Genomic DNA, 17,991 nt, shown 5'->3' on the forward strand with positions numbered 1-17,991 from the left:
CCAGCTCCGTGCCCCTCGGCAGCCCAAACAGCTCCGAGTCCCCAACCAAACCCACCCCCTGCCACAGCATCCCACTTGCACAAGTCCTTTTACTCCCTTTTCTAGAAAATAATAAAAATAAAAGGACTGGGAGGGTGCGTTGGCGGTTCCCCGAGCAGCCGCAGCCGGCCGGGGGTCAGCGGGGCGGGAGGCGCAGTGCCGGCACGGCACGGCCCGGAGAGGCGTCCGGGGGGAATACGCAGAGTCGGTTCAGTACAGGCCTTCTTTAATAAAAACATGAGTCAGCTGCTGGCGTGGGCAGCGGATTTTCTAAACATCCCCTCATATCCTGAGAAAGGGGAAAAAAAAAAGAAAAAAAAAGAAAACGGGGCGGGGGGGGGGGGGGGGGGCGGCTTGAGGGGGAAAAAAAGAAAAGAAAAGAAAAGAAAAAGAAAAAGAAAACAGGGAAAAAGGCCAGAATTGAAAGCAGACACAGGGAGAGAGCAGCTCCTTCCCTCCGGTTTAAGGGGGCGAGAGCCGGGCTGGTCCGGGCTCCTTTTGTTTCCCGTTAGCCGGGCCCTGGCCGCTCCCCCTGCGGCAAAACTCCCCTCTCCTTGCAGCCACTTTGGCTTCTCCTTCTTTTTTAAAAATCCCCCCCCCCCTTCCCATCGCGCTCGTCTGCCGGGCTTTAATCGAAAGTTTTGCTCTGCAAAGGGTCCCCGCAGAGGGTGGAGGGAGGAAGTCGGAGGGACTCTGCTCCTCATTGGCGAGGCAGCCTCCCCCCTTCCCCTCCTCCCGAGGTCTCTTTTATTTATACACGCACACACACACGCGTGCACATCCCTCCGCCCGGGGCTTTGCTCCACGCCGGGGCCCGAGGCGGCCGGACCCCCTCCCAGGTGGGCTGGGGGCTGCCCAGGGCACCGCTGAGATGCGGTAGAGGAGCAGAGCGAGAGCTTGGCTGCAGCCCAGCCCTGGCACAGCCTTGCCTCTCCTTTTGATTTGATTTTTTTTTTTTTTTTTCCCCTCCTCCCCTCCACTTCATTTCTTCCCTTCCCTCTCTTTCTCCTTTAAGTGGAAAAGCCTTGCCAGCTGGGGAAGGCTGGGAGGGCAGGGAGAGCCTCAGCAGGCAGCAGATAAAGAGCGCGGAGGAGGAGAGGAAGGAATTTTGGGGCAACCAGCGCCTGTGGGACGTGCGGCACCAGCGCTTGCCTGGTGGGACCCTGCCCAAGGTAAGCCCTCGTGTTGCCCACCCGGGTGCCAGCTCGCCTTCTGGATCTCTGGCCGGGAAGCCTCTCTGCTCCAGCTCTCCGGCCAGGAAACCTCCGGCTGGAGGTGGTACGGACCCCGGGGACCCTGTCCCCGAGCCAGCCCTGTTACTCTGGAAGGGGCTTTGCTCTTCTGCAAGGGGCTTGCACCCCAAAACACCCCACCAAGCCCTGGGGAGGTGATGTTTGGTGGAGAGCGGCTGAGCTCTGTGGCATCCCATAGGAAAAAGCCATCCCGTCAGCTCTTGCCAGGTCCTGGGCTGGGATGGCTATGGGGAGCCAGGGGGATGCTGTGGCTGTAGGGCAGGTGGGGGGACCCCACTGCCATGGGAGCAGGGCCCAGGGGATCTCTGCTTCTCCCTGGGCAGCGCAGTCCTTCCCCGGATCACAGAGTTACCCTGGCTCTCCCAACCCAGCGGCTCCGGGAGGGCTGAGGTGTGTGGGGGGAAGAGGCTGCTCGCCGTCCCCAGCGAGACGTCTTTTAGAGGCATGAGTGTGTCCTGCTGCAGAGCTGCATCACCGCAGTGTTAGACCATCCGAACACATCCGTGGTCATCCCTAAATGCATGGTGCTCCTAGGACCACGCTGGTTCGATCTCTGCCCTTGGCGGGACTCCTGTCCCCACGGGCCAGACCAAAGCATAGAGGGACTTCTGCGAGCCCTGCTCAGGGCCTGCACCCTGGTGTGCTGGGTGCTGGAGAGGGGACAGCCTGGTAAAACCCTTCTAGGCATGGATGTGGGTAACAGCTTTGCTGTCCCAAGAGCCCAGGAGCTGAGGGCCTCCAGCAGGCTGGAGCTGGTCTGGAGTGAAGCTGTGCTGACACAGGCAGCCCCGACAGCCCAGGGACAGGGGGTTGTGTGCCCCACGGGGCTTTGGGGGTCACACTGGGACCACTGTGGGCTCAGAGCATCCAGCTGCTGCACTCACCTGCCAAGAGGGAGAGTCTGAAAGCAGGGCTTGGGTTGGAAAGGGGTGTGCTGCTCCATCCCTGCCCAGAGCACCTGGGGCTTCTGCTAAAGCAGTGGGCAAATAGCAAATAGCTAAAAGGAGTCAGTTTGGCGTGCAGACCCTGTTTGCAGGGGCTTGGCAGTCCCAAATCAGTTCAGAGGGTCTCCCATCGATGCCAGTGACCAGCAATGTTGAGGCTCAGGGCTCCCCAGGGCCTTTAAGGGGTCGGTTGAGGAGTCATTTCCCCATCAACACCCTGCAGGGAGAAGGTGCCTGTGCACCCCATGCTCTCAGGAAAGGGGCATGTTTCATTCAGGCAGCTGGAGCCAGTGGCAAAGACACAGCTCTGCCTGGCAGAGGGTGTGTGCTGGGCTGGCTTGGTGGGGGAGCCACCAGGTAGCCACCCTAGTTGGCAGCTGGCAGCCAGCAGCCAGCCCTGGGCACAGTCTGACATGAGGCTTGAAGTCATACCTTGACATTGATGTCACCCAGGCACAGGTGTGCTGTGGCCCCGGTGGCAGTCGTCAACTCTGGATGGTGTCCCTGGGTCCAGAAAACACCTCCGGCTCAGTCTGTGCATCAAGAGCGGTCAGTGTTTCGTAGAATCATCAAGTCACAGTGACCCGTTTCCAGCACGCAAAGGGCTTTTCTCTCTCCCTAAAGCCAGCTGTCCCTTCCTCCAGCTCAGCAGCGTGGAGGGTCCTCACTGAAGGAGCAGGCGGTGGGACCGCAGCCACCTGAATACCTGCCCTTGGCTCATCTCCACATCCCTGCACAGGACTGGTGGTTCAGGGTGCCCGCGGTCCAAACAGGGAGCATGGTCTGAACACAAGTGTGGCCAGCCGTAACGCTGCAGTCAGGGAGAAGTTAGCCATGGCTTGTTGTCCAAAGTCCTGGGCATTTCTAGTGGGGTTCTGCAGGGCTCTGGCCTGGGCTTGGTCCTCTACAATTGATGGATGAGCGCACGTACGAAATTCTGGGCTGGCGCCACGCTGGGTGGGCAGCTGGTGTGTGGGCAGATTGGTGCACGGGAGGATCCCAAGGGCTCCAGGAGGAGTTCGGCATCAACCGGGCGACAGAGAGCTGTGACAGCATGCTGCCATTAGGAAGGAAATATTAAATGGCCGTGCATGATCTTGGGAGGTAACAGCCCAGGCAGCTTGTCGGGTGGGAAAGGATCTGGGGGCTACAGTGGACACAAAGCAGATTGTAGCGTGGTGCGGGGAAACCTGCAGCTCTTTCTGAGCACATGGGGCGGAGGGAGCAGGTCCTCCCCAGCGAGCGATGCCAAGCACTGCAGCAGGGAGGCACGCAGAGTGGAAAGACTTGGGGAGAGCACGGGGAGGGGGGGATGAGAAGCCCAGAATAGGCTATGGAGGACTGGAAGAGGGGTTAATGGGGCTGGTTGGGCACTGGGGGGACTGCATGCAGTCTTCATGCACAGGAAAGGTCACTGCAAAGGAAAAAGTTAGCTTTTAGGGGAAACATTTGTAGGTTTAAAGACATAAGGCTGGGCGCCTTCAGCTCTGCAGGTTTCAAAGGATGTCAGGAAAACCTCTGGCTGGGGAGAAGTGGGCGCTGCAGCAGGGCAATGACCCCATGATCTCTTTCAGCCTCATTTTTGATGGGTCTGAGACAGGATTCCCAAGGTGTTCAGAACAACACTGTTAGGAAGAGGAGAGCACTGAGCCCTTCTCCAGGACTAGGGAAAGATGAAATTGTCTTAGTGAGCACTAGAGGAAAGCTGAGGTTAAGAAATGCTCTCTAGCTGTGGGAGTGATGCTGTGCAAGAAGAGACCACGTTGGCTGGCCAAGGCATCACCCGAATGACGGACAGGTGTGACCGGCTGCTGCCAGAGGGTCCAGGCAGGGACTCCTGCACTCAGCTTTATGCTGGGCAAGGTGGTCCCCGAGGTCCCTCTGCCCCGGTGTCTGATGCCATGCTGAAGCAGGATGGGATTGCAATGGAGCTCATAGGGTGAGGCTCCGGCAAAGTGTCTTCCTGGGATGCAGCGGCAAAGGGCAGGGAGCAGAGAGGCCGTGCGGTGGCTGAATCCCGTGGGGCTGCAGCCGCCGGTGCTGGCAGCAGAAGCTGCCCTTGGCCCAGAGCTGGAGGGAGCTGGGGACCACGCGGGCTTGGGGCTGGCTGGATGCATCCTATCGCTGCGAGGGAGGATCCGGGCCAAACACTTCGTAGAGTTTGTTTGTTTGTACTTTAACCAAGGGAAAGAAATCCCCTGGAGAAGAGCTGTGAGGGGAGGGTATAGACTGGGTATTGTTTCCTGAGAGGCTGGAGCAGGTCCAGGAGGCTCCTTCCGCTCCACCAGGCAAATTGGACATAACAAGGCTTGTTTTAGGGGTGGCTGTTTCCCCTCCTCCTCTCCCCGGTTGCCTAATTAGGCTCCTGGAGCCAAGCACACCTCTGCCCTGCTCTGCTCCTGCCAGGATGTCTCCGCCTGGAAGCGCAGTGCTTTCCTAGCACCACGGGGGACGTGGAGCAAACCCAGCCGGGACAGGGACAAGTGCCGGTGGTGTAGAGAGGGGTGCTGGAATATGTGTGATGCACTGAGCAAGGTGGTCCCGCGGGTCTCACGCCCTCCCAGCCTGGCAGCAGGAGACGTACAGTGATGTGCTGCCCGTCGCACCCTGCTTTTCCATCATCCCTGGGTGCACACCTGGGATGCAGGCTGGGGCATGCCCTGATCTGTGTGTGTACCCTTCTCCTGCAATCACCAACCTGCAGGGCCAGAGGACCGTGGTGCGGAGAGCCCGTGCAGGGAGCAGGCAGCTCACAAAACTCCCACGGAAAGGTTGCTGCCAGGAAAGCCAGGTTGGTGTAGTGCGAGTGGTGTATGCCCTGCACCCACAGGAGGACTCATCCTTCTCCAGGACATGCCCACAGGGGCACCTGCTCACCAGTCCAGATCTCCACTAACACCCATCCTATGCTCTTCCCTGGGCTCAGCGAGAGCCGGTGTGCGATGGGGCTCACAGGAGGCTTTGGGGTGCAGGAGCAGGGAAGGGTTGGAGAGCGCAGGGATGTAACACGGTACCACGCTGGCTGTCAAACCCCAGGCTGCAAACCAGGAGACAGATGGAGTAGGAGGTACCTTCTCCCTCTTCCCGAAGGGGATTTCTCAGCACCAGGGCTGCTCGGGGGGACGAGGGTCCCAAAGCAGGCAGCAGACAGGCAGGCGACAGGCAAGCCTGCCCCTCGGTGCGAGGCCCCATCCTGTGGTCCCTCTGCCTCCCCCCTTCTGGTCCGTCTACCATGCACAAGAGTCTGTGACTGAAATCTTAATGCTACCAAGACACAGTAATTGGCACCAATTAAATTGCTACATTCATGTTTGAATTGCTTTAACTGGCGAGACACACTGTCTTATTTATACAAAAAAATATGTTTGCTTGTGGGTTTGTCTGAACCGGGGCCAGCAGAAAATACACCATTTCGAGCCCTGCTCTCTGAAAGCACATTCCCTGCTTGCAAACTGGAAGTCACCTCGGTTTCGGCCTTTGCTGAGCAAACAGTTGCAGAATAGAAACCCCGCTTTCCTCGGGGCTGAGCACTGCTGGCATCGCGAGAGGGATCCCCTCCTCTCTCCCCGCAGGCAGCTGCCAAGTTTCACTCTCTGGCCTGGGAGCTGTTTGGGAGAACATGGTCTGATTCAAGGAGGAGAACCGGTGCATGGAGCAGGATTTGGTGTCCAATTTAAAGCTGAGAGCAGGGGTGCTGGCAGCTGCCAACCCCGGCGCCGTGTCCTGCCTTGGCTCCTCCTCCGGAGGATGCGTGGGGCTTTGGTGGCAGGGGCTGTCTGCAGAGCACGGGTGCAGAGGAGAGCTGATTTTTGCCCCGTAACTGAGGGGAAAGGAACCGCTGGAGGTTATAAAGGACCCTGTGTGCAGGATGGCAAGCACGGCTCATGCTGCCTGGCCAGAGCATGTAGGAAGAGGTTGTCCAAGAGGGAGGCATCCCCCGTGCAACTTGTGGTTGAACAGGGGACGTGCTTGGCTTTCTGTGCCTCCCCACTCCAGAAAGCTCCATTGCTGTCCCCAGGTCCTGTTGTTCTAAGGAGGTGGGAGCCAGACCCTCGTTGGTGCGTGATTCCCTGCCGGGGGTCCGACCCCAGCTTGCGAGCAGGCAGGAGGGGAGGCAGGGGGTGGGGGTGCTGCCCCCAGCACTGCGGTTCAGCTGTCTCTGTGGTCCTGGCGCTGGGTGCCACCACCCCCATCTTCTTGCCCCATGGGTGGGCTTTTGGAGGAGGGGGCAGGATCAGCCCCTGGCACCAAGAGCTGCACCAGCAGCTGCTTTTTCTCCTTTTCAGGAACCCAGAAGTAGCAAGGCCAAATCAAACACACCCACCCTCTGAAAGCAGCCTCTGCCCTTCACACCCCAGCACTGCCTGGCCCTGTCCTCTCCCACCCTGGCCACGGTGTCACACTCCTCTCTGGGTCCCACAGATGGGCAAAAGGTGCCCTGACCGCAGAGCTGGTGAATGCCTAATCCTGGCCACGAGAGCCTAAACCCCAGAACAAAGCGATTAAGCTCGGGTCCCTCTCAGGCAGCCGAGAAGAGCTGACGCGTCCACGCAAATTATCTCCTCCTCCCCAGCAGATCCACGTCTCTCAGAAATTTTCAGAGGAAGATCAGGTTGCTCATCCTTTGGTGGGATATGGGGCTGATAAGACCACAACACTGACTGGGCTTCACAAAGCCCCTGTATCCTCCTGGGGCTCAGGATGGCTCTTTTTCTCCTCCTGCCTCCATCGCCCTCCCCTTGCAGCTGATGATTAGTGGTTAATTAGAGCCAGCCAGGACCTTTGGCTCCAGCCCTGGCCCCACCACAGCAGCCACCCTTGAACAGCAACAGTGAGCAGGTGATGGAGACGCTGACATGCTGGGGACTGTTTTCCTCTTTGCATATACCTTAGCAGAGCGCTTCCCTTGAATTGCTGCGGGAAGGGAGACACAGCTTGCTGGCAGCCATGGCACGGGAGCCAGGAAAGCCCTGGAGGTGCCAGGGCACGGGACGAGCAGCCGGGACGGTGCCCGATCCTTGCTCCTACGTCCCCTGCTTCCCCTCTCCACTCTGCCGGCAGTGGGGAAAAGCGGCGGGCAAGTGGATGGGCTCTGCTTGGAGAGCCCAGACCCACCCAGCCCCACGTGCTCAGGAGCTGGGACCCCCAAATATCCCTGTTTGGGAAGAGAGGGGCCAGAGAGCTCTTTGAGCCACCGTTACCAGCCAGACCTGTGGCTTTGTAGTTGGAGCTGCCTGTTCCCAGGGCCAGTAGTGAAGTGATGCAGGGAACTGCATGGGTCCTGGCACGTGGTTTGGGTGCCCTGCAGCCATGTTCATAACTCCATTGCTCACGTGCTCGGGAAGCAAAGTGGTGTGTTCTCCCTAAAGTGTCTTTGCTCTCAGAGGCAATGGAGGAATTGGGGGATGGACGTGGGCAGCCCGGGCTGGGCTCTGTCACATCTTTAGAGCAGCCTGCTGGAGAGGGGCACTGGGATAGCCTGAAATGCTCCCCAGGGGCACATTTGTGCCCCTCAGGGGTTGTCACACCACAGGGAGTGAGTCCCAATGCTGCGCAGAGCCCTGCTCCCCACACCCAGCGTGAGCATCCCTGGTGGTGCACAACGCCAGACTTCAGGGCTGTGCTCTGAGATGCCAGCCAGCCCCAGCACCATCACAGACCAGCCCCAGCACCACCATGGCCCTGGCACCCACCGGCTGCCCTACCGAGACCAAGGGGGGCAGGATTCGGCTGGGGCGAGGAGCAGGGTATGCAGCAAGGGACAGCCAGGCACCGCATCCACCTTGCCCGGCACGCAGCAGCCGTTCCTCCCAACACCCCTGTCCCCCCTTCCCCAGCCCCAGGTGAGCCCTGGTCCTCGCCCAGGGTTTTCCCACAGCCCGGGCCAAGCTCACAGGCTCCGGGGAACAGCCCAACCAGCCCCAGGACCCGGCCTTTCCTCCAAAAGCGGAAGTGGGGGAGCATGCGCATCCAAAAGGGCCACAAATACCAACACTCGGGGCTGGGGGATTATTTATAATGCTGGCACCTCTCCAAACAGATGTTTTGTTTTATTTTGAACTTGCGCTAAATAGGTCACTCGTTTCCTCAGTCTCCCATGGGCTTAAAATGGAGGGGGAAAGAGGGGGGATTAGGGGTGAGAGAACAGGGCTCGGCATGGTCCCACGTCCCCCCATGCCAGCTCCTTGCAGCAATGTGTTGTGGTGAGCCCGCAGCTGGAGGTTTGCTGGATGGCGTGCGTGGATGTCACGGTCCCCCCCGTGCTCAGAGAAGGAGGATGGCTGCAGCCAAAACGGGGCTGCGTGGGTCTTGCCACCCCACCCCATTCCTCGCATGGTTGACCCCAGGGCTGCTGAATCATGTCGTCGGGGCTCAGTGCGGACTCGTAATCCTCCCCGGGAGCCTCCCCTCCTGCTTTGGAGTCATGGTCCTGATTTTTGGCTTTCTGGCAGATGCTGTCAAAGCCTGAGACAGCCCAGAGGAGGTTGGCTGTGCTAGCTCGTGTCCTGCCATCTGCTGTGGGACCAACATCACCACGACCACCTTCTCCAGATGCCACCAAAGCTGGGGACCAGGGTCTGGGATGCTGGGCAGGGGCTCTGGTCATGCCAGCCCTGGTCGCTGCAGCGGAGGCAGGCAGGAGAGCCGTCCCTGTGTGCGGGCACGGTGGCTCTGAGCTCATACTGCAGTGAAGGTGGCATCTACCACTGTTTTGACCATCTCCTAGAGAGCTTGGTCTGCACCAGGGATCAGTGGTTGTGGCTTTGATCACCTATTCACAGAGCTCTGGCAAAACTGCTCAGAGGCTTCAGGCATTCGCAGCGCTGCCTGCGAGAGCTTGCAAAACCTCACCTCTGTGTGACTAAAAGAAACCCCCAAACCTAGGCACGTTGCAAACAGGCACCCAGGGCTCTCGGCACCCCTCAGTCTCACCAGCACCTGGGTAAAGCCTCAGGACCTCCTTGGCACTGGTAGGTAGCCTGGTGAGGAGGGTTTTGCCCTCAGGCGTTCATCCCATGGGCAAGGATGGCTTGTGGGACCCCGGGGACTCCCCATCCCCTCTGCTCCTCAGCCTGGTTTCAGATTTCCTACCTCTGTGTTTTATCAGCAGCTGTTTATGGGCCTTGGGAGGACAGGCTCCCCATGTGTGTGCCCTGCCTAATTCTAGCCATGTGCTGGGAAAAAGAAAAAGGGCTCTGTGATGGTAATCTGGCCTGTGAGTAAACACGATGTCATGGGAGCCGAGGGACCCCAGAGGAGAGATGTTGCAACTCGGGATGGTTCCAGCCAAGGGGAAAAAAAAACCCCTTGCTTAGTTTTATTTAGATTAAAGGGTGGGAAAGAAGCAGTCGCGGAGGCTGGGGGGAGGGTGGCAGAGGAAAACAGGACAAGCCAAGGAGTTTCACTGCCGGACAAGCAAGTCTTGGGTTTCAGGGGTCGTCAGCCTTTACTCAAGGAGCTCTTTGCCTTCAAAAGCTGGGCCAGTGCCCCCCCCCCCCCCCCCCCCCCCCCCCCGCCCTGGCCAGGAGAAGCCCTCGCTCCCTGGCTGCGAGCAGCATTGATCATGGGATCCATACGGGGCTTTTTTTATTGCATACGGGCACCCATGATCTCACTTAATGACTCAGATGCACTTAGACAAAGAAGAAATAAAGTATATTTTACTTCCCGCTAATTTGCACCAGATGTCCCTGGCCTGCTTGGCAGGACGGCGGGACCAGCAAGCATTGTGGGAGCGCCTGGAAGCGCAGCCCCAGCAAGACGATGGGCTAGAAATAGAAAGCCAGAGGAAAAGAAAGGACCGGCAGCTGTGTGAGAGGCCTGGCTTCACTTTGCCGCTCCTTCCTTCGCCACGGTCGTGCTGCTGCCAGCCGAGATGCCCTCGTGGGCTGGGATGGCAGCCAGCACCTCTGCCCAGCATTGCCGGAGTGGGGATGCTCGGGCCAGGGGAGCACGGCCAGGGGAGAAGAGCAACATGGGGCAACGGATGCAGGAGTTGCCCCTGGAAATGCACATGGGATTTTCTAAGAGGGGGCTGTGCACCCTGATTTCCAGCAGACAGCACATCTCCTTGCTGGTCATCAATGGTCTGTAGTGACCAGAGCTCCTTCCAAGGTGGCTATCAGGGCAGCTGTGGCTGCTCCCCCCGCCCCCCCCCCCCCGCATGCTGAGCCTTCTCCTTCTCTGTGCACCAGCTTTTCAGGCTGGTTCCCAGCTCCCACAGCTCTGGGGGTGCTTGCAGGACCCCCATACTGGTTCTCTGCAGGGCATTAGTGGCTGCGGAGCAGAGGCGAGAAATGTGGTGTAGGCATGCTCAGGAGGAGGGCAGTGGATCAGGAGGGTCTCCTTGGCATGGATGCCTATCCGTGTAGCTCTCCCATGGTTTAAGGTATTTTCAGGGCTGGAAATGGCCCCGTCCCCCATGATCCATGCTTGGGGATGGGCAGTGCCGTGCAATGCTCATGCTGGCAGTAGCTGCCATGTGTGCTGAGATGCTCTGCCAGGAGCACTGCACTGTTCACATGCTGGGAGCAAGCGCAGAGGGAAGAGGTGTGGCAGGGCACACCAAGCAAAGTCAAAGGAAATTCTTGCCTCCTTACCCAAGAATAGTCAAGACTGAGCCCACACAACATGTTTTGGGCATTAGCAAAGGCATATTTGGCTTACTAGCATCCTTAAACAAGAGATAAGTCTGGAGTGGGGGAATGGTAATAAATCAATAAAGTTTGGTGATGCTTGAGCTCCTTAGCGAGGTACTGAGAGGTGGGAGGCATGGCAGAGATGGCCGAAGGAATGGTCCTGCCTAAATAAAGGTGGGCCCATCCCCAGCAGAGGCTGGATAAGTCTCTTCCTCATATCCAAAACCCTGGGCGTAGCCCTGCTCCCGCAGCAGAAATTCCTGTCCAAGTTCATCAGCCACAGAGGCATCAGCCCCCGGCTGCCACTAGCAGCAGCGAGTGGGGGAGTGGGAGAGGAGGTGGAGGAGAAAGCTCAGCTGTCATCAGATTTGGGATGCAGGAAAAATGAGAGCGGGCTGCTCTGGAGAAGCTGCGAAGTCATGAGATGAGGAATCATGAGACTTGAATCCCAGTCACAGCCTGCTGCGTGGCCTCGGCCGTGCCGTTTGACCCCTCCGCTCTGGCCCTCTCGCCCGTGTCCTGTCTGTGAGAGCATGGCTCCGCAGCCATCAGAGCCCGGGGTGCCCTCTGCACAGCACTGCTGCTGCTCAGGGATGTCAGTGCCCCCCATTTATCCCACACCCCTCGCAACACGCTGCAAAAGCACGAGGCCAGAGATGTGCAAATAGGCTTTCAGCGGTGCCTAGCCCCAGCCAGTGATGGGACACTTTCCTTTCACCAGCGCGGCAGTGGGCTGGGAAACCCACAGCCCGGGAGCTGGGTCAGCTCTTATCTCACCTGCAAAAGCTCCACGCTGCTCTCAGAGGAGGAGCAACTGCCGGGTGCGTTCCTGCAGCCACGCGTGCAGCGTGCTGGCTGGGCTGACATGATTACAGAGGAGAGATAAGGACAGACAATGTGGCTGTGTGACTGGGAAGGGACAGTCGCCTCTATCTGTGTCTCATTTGGACTCAGAACCCTCCCAGACATCCCTGGGCAGCAGCACGGAGGTGAGTAGAGACGTGGCGTGCGAGCTGGTGGGGAGCCATCCTCCCCCCTGGTGCTCAGTGGACCCCCAGCATGGCCCCAGGGACCTGAGCCCCCGGGACAGCCGAGCCACCCCACAGGCTTGTGGGGCTGCGTGTGGGCGCGGGGCTGCATCGCCCAGCCAGCCCAGCCTCCCTACGAGCCAGCTGACCTCCCGTCTCCTCTCCCAGCCAAATTCCTCTTTTAGAATAATAAACAGTTCTGCTCAAGAGAAAAGCTCCCTGCCCTGCCGGGCCAGGGACAGCTTGCCCTTGCATCACGGTGCCAGAGGGGGGCAGAGGGAAGGTCTGTACCCATGGTGGTGGGGAGGACAGGATGGTGAGGGGTGTAACGCAGCCATGGAGAGCTGGGACTTCACCTTGGTAGCTGCAGGGTGGGGGCCTGAGTGATGGGCGCTGAACTTGGCATTGCTGTAGGACCTCCCTGGCTTCCAGGCATGTGCCAGGATGAGTGGAGGCAAATGGTCCAATGGCTTGAAAATGCTCAGGTCCTGGCCCATGGGAAAGATGTAGGAGTCTGAGGGGTCCGTGGCACCCTGCTCACCTGTAGGGCTGTGAGGAGGCAATCCAAGGCAGCTGAGCGTCGTGTAGGTGCCTGTGTTTGGGTCCCTGGGTGGGATAATGTCTGGGTGCCTGTTTTTGGATCACTGACAGGCTGCACCCACCTCATCTCCTCCTAGTCTGGCACTCATAGGGTGCATCTTATTGCTCTTGCTGAGAACAAAAGCTGAGATTGAGGAGGGAAACAACAAGTGCTCTCAAGGCTGGCAGTGAGCTGGGTGCATTTGCATCCCTTGTGAAACGCCTCTGTGCACCCACATGTGCAAGCACACATGTCCCCGTGACAGGGAGAGAAAGGTTTGTCCTTCTGCTAACCAGGCTCTGCGTGCATCCTGCGGGACGGGCAGAGCTCAGCATCTCCGAGCATGCCTCTCGCCCTGGCCAGAGCAGACAAACAAGGCAGAGGTCACCACTCTTTGCAAGACGTTGCCACCCTCCCACTCTACTTGGGAAGCATCTCCAAGAAAAATGCCTTTCTGCAAAACCAGCAGCTTTATTAAAACCAGCTATGAACACAGGGGAGGTGGCCAGAGGCAGCAGGCGGAGGCTGCAGGGCTCTCACTGCTCGCTGAAGCAGCACCCATGCTAGCCCAGCACCAGCATGTACCCACGTCCGACTCCCCAGCTCCGGCAGAGCAGTGGTTTGCCCCATTAGCGACCCTGCAGAGATCACTGGTGGAGTGAGGGACCTGTTTGTGTGGGGAGAGGAAGCCAAGATCTCACCTGCAGCAGGACTAATGGTGACAGCCATGAAGCTGGACAGGCAGCTAAAAGCTGGGCATGAGCTTGGGAAGACCCTAGCTGCTGGCAGGCAGATATTGGGGGGGACGACACAAATACAGCCTGGCTTGTGCATGCTGGCAGGGAGGGGTGAAAGGAGAGGATCTCAGTTGTCCTTTCAACCCTGAACATTGAATAATGGATGAATCACACACCTCTGTAAAGGAGAATTGGGAAACAAATCTAATTGTTCTCATGGCACTGCCTTGAGGGGCAGCAAGATTAGGTTGTCTATGCTCCTCCTCTCTCCTGCAGGTTGGTGCTCTCAGAGGGCAGGTGTAGTGAGGTCACGTTCATTTACAGCTGGAATTTCATCTTGGTCCTTTCATCCTACCCACCCCCAGCTCTTCCCCAAATGCAGAAGAGAGAAGGAGTCACGGAAGGGTTTTCTGGACCGGGGAGAGGGAAGCTGCTGAGTAAGCTGGAGACCTGGAAGGATTTTCTGGTGGATCAGACTGTTGTTGAGCCAAAGCAAGAGAATAATAAAAACATCTGACAAGGGCACGTCATTTAAAAACCATTTCCTCCTTAACATCAAGCAGACCAGGAGGCCACTCCAGGGCCAAGAGGCAGCAGAGCCACTCAGTAAGAGACGGTGCCTGGGGCGAGGTCAGCAAGCCCAGATTGCCACTAGCCGTCCTCGTGCCTGGCGAGCTGCTCCCCAGAGCACCGTGCCGGCATCACGGGGACTCCTCCTCAGAGTCTGCCTTGGGAGCAGGTTCAAAATACGTCTTGCACTGGGAGAGGGGAGGTGGCCCTGCAGCAGGGCAAGAGGTCAGCCCCAGACTGCAGCATGGCTGAGCTGTGAAGGTCAGCTCCGTGCAGGAACATCCCCAAGTTCAGGACTACTGAACTCATTTCCCCCCAGCTTTGTCCAGGCACAGAAGAAGCCTTTCCCCTTACTCTTCCTCTTGTTAGCTTCTTCACTTTGCTTTTCAGAAATACTCATCCCCGTCCCCGTGGGCGCGATGGGGAGGGTCATTACATGGGGGACAGACCCCACTGCTCTTGGGGAGCTCTGGCCTCATCTGTTCTGGACTCTCAGTTTGCACCAGGGAGGGCTGAAAATGCTGCATGGAAAAAATTTCTTGAGAAATGTTGATAAAAGGGACTTTTAACTAAAAAGCCCTCTTATATATTCCCTTAAAAATATATATTTAAAAGTTAAATACAAGAAAGTATTTTTTGTGGGATTTCTTTAGACTTGTTTTATTTCATTGGAAGGAACAGAAAATGTGGGAGGGTTGGAGGGGGATCTGTTTTCTAGCAAGTTTTATCTCACTGGGACTGAGGGAAGCAAAAACGAAGGGAAAAAAAGGCAGGCGGTAGAGCAGAGGGAGGGAGAAAGGCAGGGCTCTGCAGTGGGGGGAGCGGCATTTCGAGCAGGGATGAGCAAGAGTTGACACAACTGCTGGAGCCTCCAGCAAAATCCCTGTTTACCAGTGGGAGATACTTTAGAAACAGCTCCTTCTGCAGATCCGGCATGAGGGGGAACCAGTCACCCTGCTGGGAGGGAAAGGCTGAAAACTGGAAAGAGATGGGAGGTTTCTGAGGCGGAGAAGGGAGGCTGGGGTTTGGGTGGGGGCTCGGGGACCCCCCTGCCTGGGGCAGCCGAGGGAGCCCTCCTCTGCCGGCAGCGCTGCGCTCATCCCGCTTTGCTCTTGGCAGGATTTGGCCGCCAAGCCACGGAACCCGCCATGCTGTGCCCCTCTCTGAAGGCATCTCTCCAGCTCCTTGTCCTCGCCGGTGAGTGCTGTGGCTGGGGAGGTGTGGGCAGGATTTGGCCCTGTGCGGGGATGCTGCCCTGAGCTGCTCATTCCAGGGCAAGGGGGAGGAAAGGGGTAATGGCACAGGGGTGCACAGCGTGCTCCAGACGCATCTGTCCCTCCTAATGACTCGGGTCCATCAGCTCATGCCGACCCAGTCCTACGGCAGGGTGGATGTAAAGTCCCCACCTGCATCATGCTGATGCACAGCTGGGTGGGAGGAGGAGACCTTTGCAGAGGGAGCACTGCCAGGTGTGCTCAGCCTATAGCAGACAGCCGAGAACCCACATTACTTGGACATCATGGGCACCCCCACAGCAGGAAGGATTCGGTCAGGCCCCATATATACAATAAACCCCCACAGCAAGGCAACAGGCTGGATCTGGGCTGTTTACAGCATGGCTGCGAGTCCCTGGGGGCTGTCCCCAGCTGCCCTGGCCACCCATGGGGACATCGAGGAGGAGCACATGTCCCAGCCTCACTGGGACATCTGGGCAAAGGGTAAAGCAAGGAAGCTGGGAGGGACACGGGGAGCCATTCAGGAAGACCTTGCCTGCTCTATTGCTTCCAAAGGATTTCCTGCAAGGTTTTGCTTTCATTCCTTTTTCACTTTCTTGTAAACTGACATTGTTTCAGCCTAGTTTGTGTCCCATCTGACCCTGTTCCTCTGGAGAGGCAGCCAGCAGAGCAGAGAATTGCCCGTCCCCTCCTCTCCCCCTTGCCCACTAAATGCATGGCCTTTCCAACCTTTGAAGGTGCATCTGAGACCTACCTCTGCCTTTACAGAGACAGGCTCATTTTAGGGTCAGTAATACTATCTATACTGTCAGCTCCCCAGGCCATCTAGATTAGCTCATAGGATGCATAAAAGCCAAGAATGTGAGCAAACATGTTGGGGAGGCCCAGGTCACCCCCATTTCCAGCCCGGTTCCCACCAAGGATGCCCTTTGGGCTGGTGCAACAGCGTCATAGCGTGGCTGCCTCCCAGCACAGCTCTGTTCACACCCACAGTTTCAACGGCTGCCCCAAATCCCTCCTGAGCCAGCCTTCTGCTCCTCACCACCCAATGACACTGGGCAGCACTGGGCAGCACTGAGGGTGCAGTTACCTCGCAGAAAGGTTGGATAGGGGCAGACATAGTTGAAACATAAAATGGGGAGTTCTCGACCCAGCATTGCCACAGACAACATGGGCAACTTTGAACATTGCTAAAGCCCGTGATGTCTTATTTCCTCTCCAGTAAGGTTTCCAGGCAGTACAGGGAATGAAGGGTGACCCACCAAGGTCTAGGTTGACAGGACATTTCTGAGGAGAGCATGTATTTGTCAGTGGTGGCTACGCCAAGGAGGAGAAATCCAGGAAGGTTATTTTTCAGTGTAAAGGCTGACACTACAAACCAAATACACTGGCATGAGGTTGTGCTCCAGCGTGCTTCTGCTTGGATTTCAGAGGTATCCAATGTGATCTCATCTCCCTCCTCTCTCAGGTCTGCTGGAGATAACGTCGGGGGGTAGTGGACTGCACATCGAACCCGGAGACACTGAGCTTGTCCTTGACCTCCACAGCACCTTCTCCCTCTTGTGCTATGGGGATGGCATGCTGGTCTGGGAACGGGAGGGTCAGCCCCTCGCCGCCTCGCTGGAGCACAGGGATGGTGTCTTCATCAGCAATCTCACCCTCAGGAACGTGACAGGCCGTCAGACCGGGGAGTATGTGTGCACCTACAGCCCTGACCAGGCTCCAGAGCCAGTGGAGAGGAAAGCCCTGTACATCTACGTTCCAGGTAGGGGGACAGCATGTCCTTGTCTCTGGGTTTCCACAGGGTTTAGCAACCAGGAGAAAGAGGGCTTTGAATTATCGTTCTGTCTCCAAGCACCTGGCCTCCCAAAATCCTTCCTCCCATTGCAGGAGAGCCCTCATGGCAGGTCATCTGGCTGTGGTATGTCTCTGGTATGCCAGGTCATGGGAGAGGCCCATGAGTGGTGTGTTGGGACACGTGGTGGGGGAGGCAGTGGTTCTAGGAAGCAGTGTCTGGGTCTCTCTCACCCTCCCAGGAGAGCTTTGGCAAGCCCACAATACAGCAGCTCTACTTTGGCATGAGGAGAAGGGAAGAAGCATTCCACCAGTCTGGAGACAGAGCCCTGTGTTGGAGCAGTCTTGGGGAAGCACAGAGCAGCCCTGGTTCAGCTTCAAGTAGCTTCCTGTAACCAGTGTTCCCTCTCTCCCACAGATCCCTCCCTAGTCTTCCTCCCCACAATCACCTCTGAAGAGCTCTTCATCTTCATCACGGGCTACACAGAGGCCATCATCCCATGCCGTGTGACTGACCCACAGATGCAGGTGACCCTCTATGAGAAAAAGGTGGAGAACCCCATCCCAGCTGCTTATGACCCACAACAGGGATTCAAAGGCTTCTTTGAGGATAAGACCTACTTCTGCCGGACAATCGTGGATGACCAGGAGGTGGATTCAGACACCTTCTATGTCTACAGGATCCAGGGTGAGCTGCCATTGTCTTAGCATACCTGTGCACCTACTGTGGCCCAATGGCAGTGAACAGCAAAACTCTCCCCCTGTCTCCTTAGCAATGCCCCTGATCAATTTGGAGGCTGGATTTAGTCCTGTCTCCATTAAAGAATGGGTTCTGCCAAAATATCAGCTCCATCCCTCAGGGAAGAGACTTTCCAGTGGACCAGTCCACCCAGGATAAATGGACTGGGTGCCCCCTCATCCCTTCCTTCATTATTCATTCCTTTCTTTCACCTTTCCCACAGTCTCATCTGTGAACGTCTCCATCAGCGCAGTGCAGACCGTAGTGCGTCAGGGAGAAAATGTTACCCTGATGTGCACCGTGAGCGGCAATGAGCTGGTCAACTTCAACTGGGATTATCCCCGTAAGCAAGTGAGTGCTCCAGCCCTACAGGCTCTGGAGAGCAGCTCCAGCCTTTGCCCAGATGTCCCATGGCAATCACTCATCCTAGGTG

General features: G+C 57.6%; 2 protein-coding genes across 2 annotated transcripts in view; both read left to right on the top strand.

Moving 5' to 3' along the window:
• The window catches only part of ARSI (arylsulfatase family member I), a 99,364-nt gene extending 90,490 nt beyond the window's left edge, over positions 1 to 8,874 (top strand). The window contains exon 3 of the transcript XR_012837801.1: positions 8,864 to 8,874. The gene's annotated coding sequence lies outside the window, so the exon portion shown is untranslated. The remainder of the gene's footprint in view (positions 1 to 8,863) is intronic.
• PDGFRB (platelet derived growth factor receptor beta) overlaps positions 664 to 17,991 on the top strand; it is a 34,437-nt gene continuing 17,109 nt past the window's right edge. The window contains exons 1-5 of the mRNA XM_075766939.1: positions 664 to 1,211; positions 14,910 to 14,987; positions 16,494 to 16,790; positions 17,238 to 17,507; positions 17,782 to 17,909. Coding sequence (XP_075623054.1) covers positions 14,939 to 14,987; positions 16,494 to 16,790; positions 17,238 to 17,507; positions 17,782 to 17,909 — 744 coding nt within the window. The 5' untranslated portion in view covers positions 664 to 1,211; positions 14,910 to 14,938. The remainder of the gene's footprint in view (positions 1,212 to 14,909; positions 14,988 to 16,493; positions 16,791 to 17,237; positions 17,508 to 17,781; positions 17,910 to 17,991) is intronic.

Source organism: Balearica regulorum, chromosome 14 (assembly GCF_011004875.1).
Source record: "Balearica regulorum gibbericeps isolate bBalReg1 chromosome 14, bBalReg1.pri, whole genome shotgun sequence".
NCBI classification, from domain to species: domain Eukaryota; kingdom Metazoa; phylum Chordata; class Aves; order Gruiformes; family Gruidae; genus Balearica; species Balearica regulorum.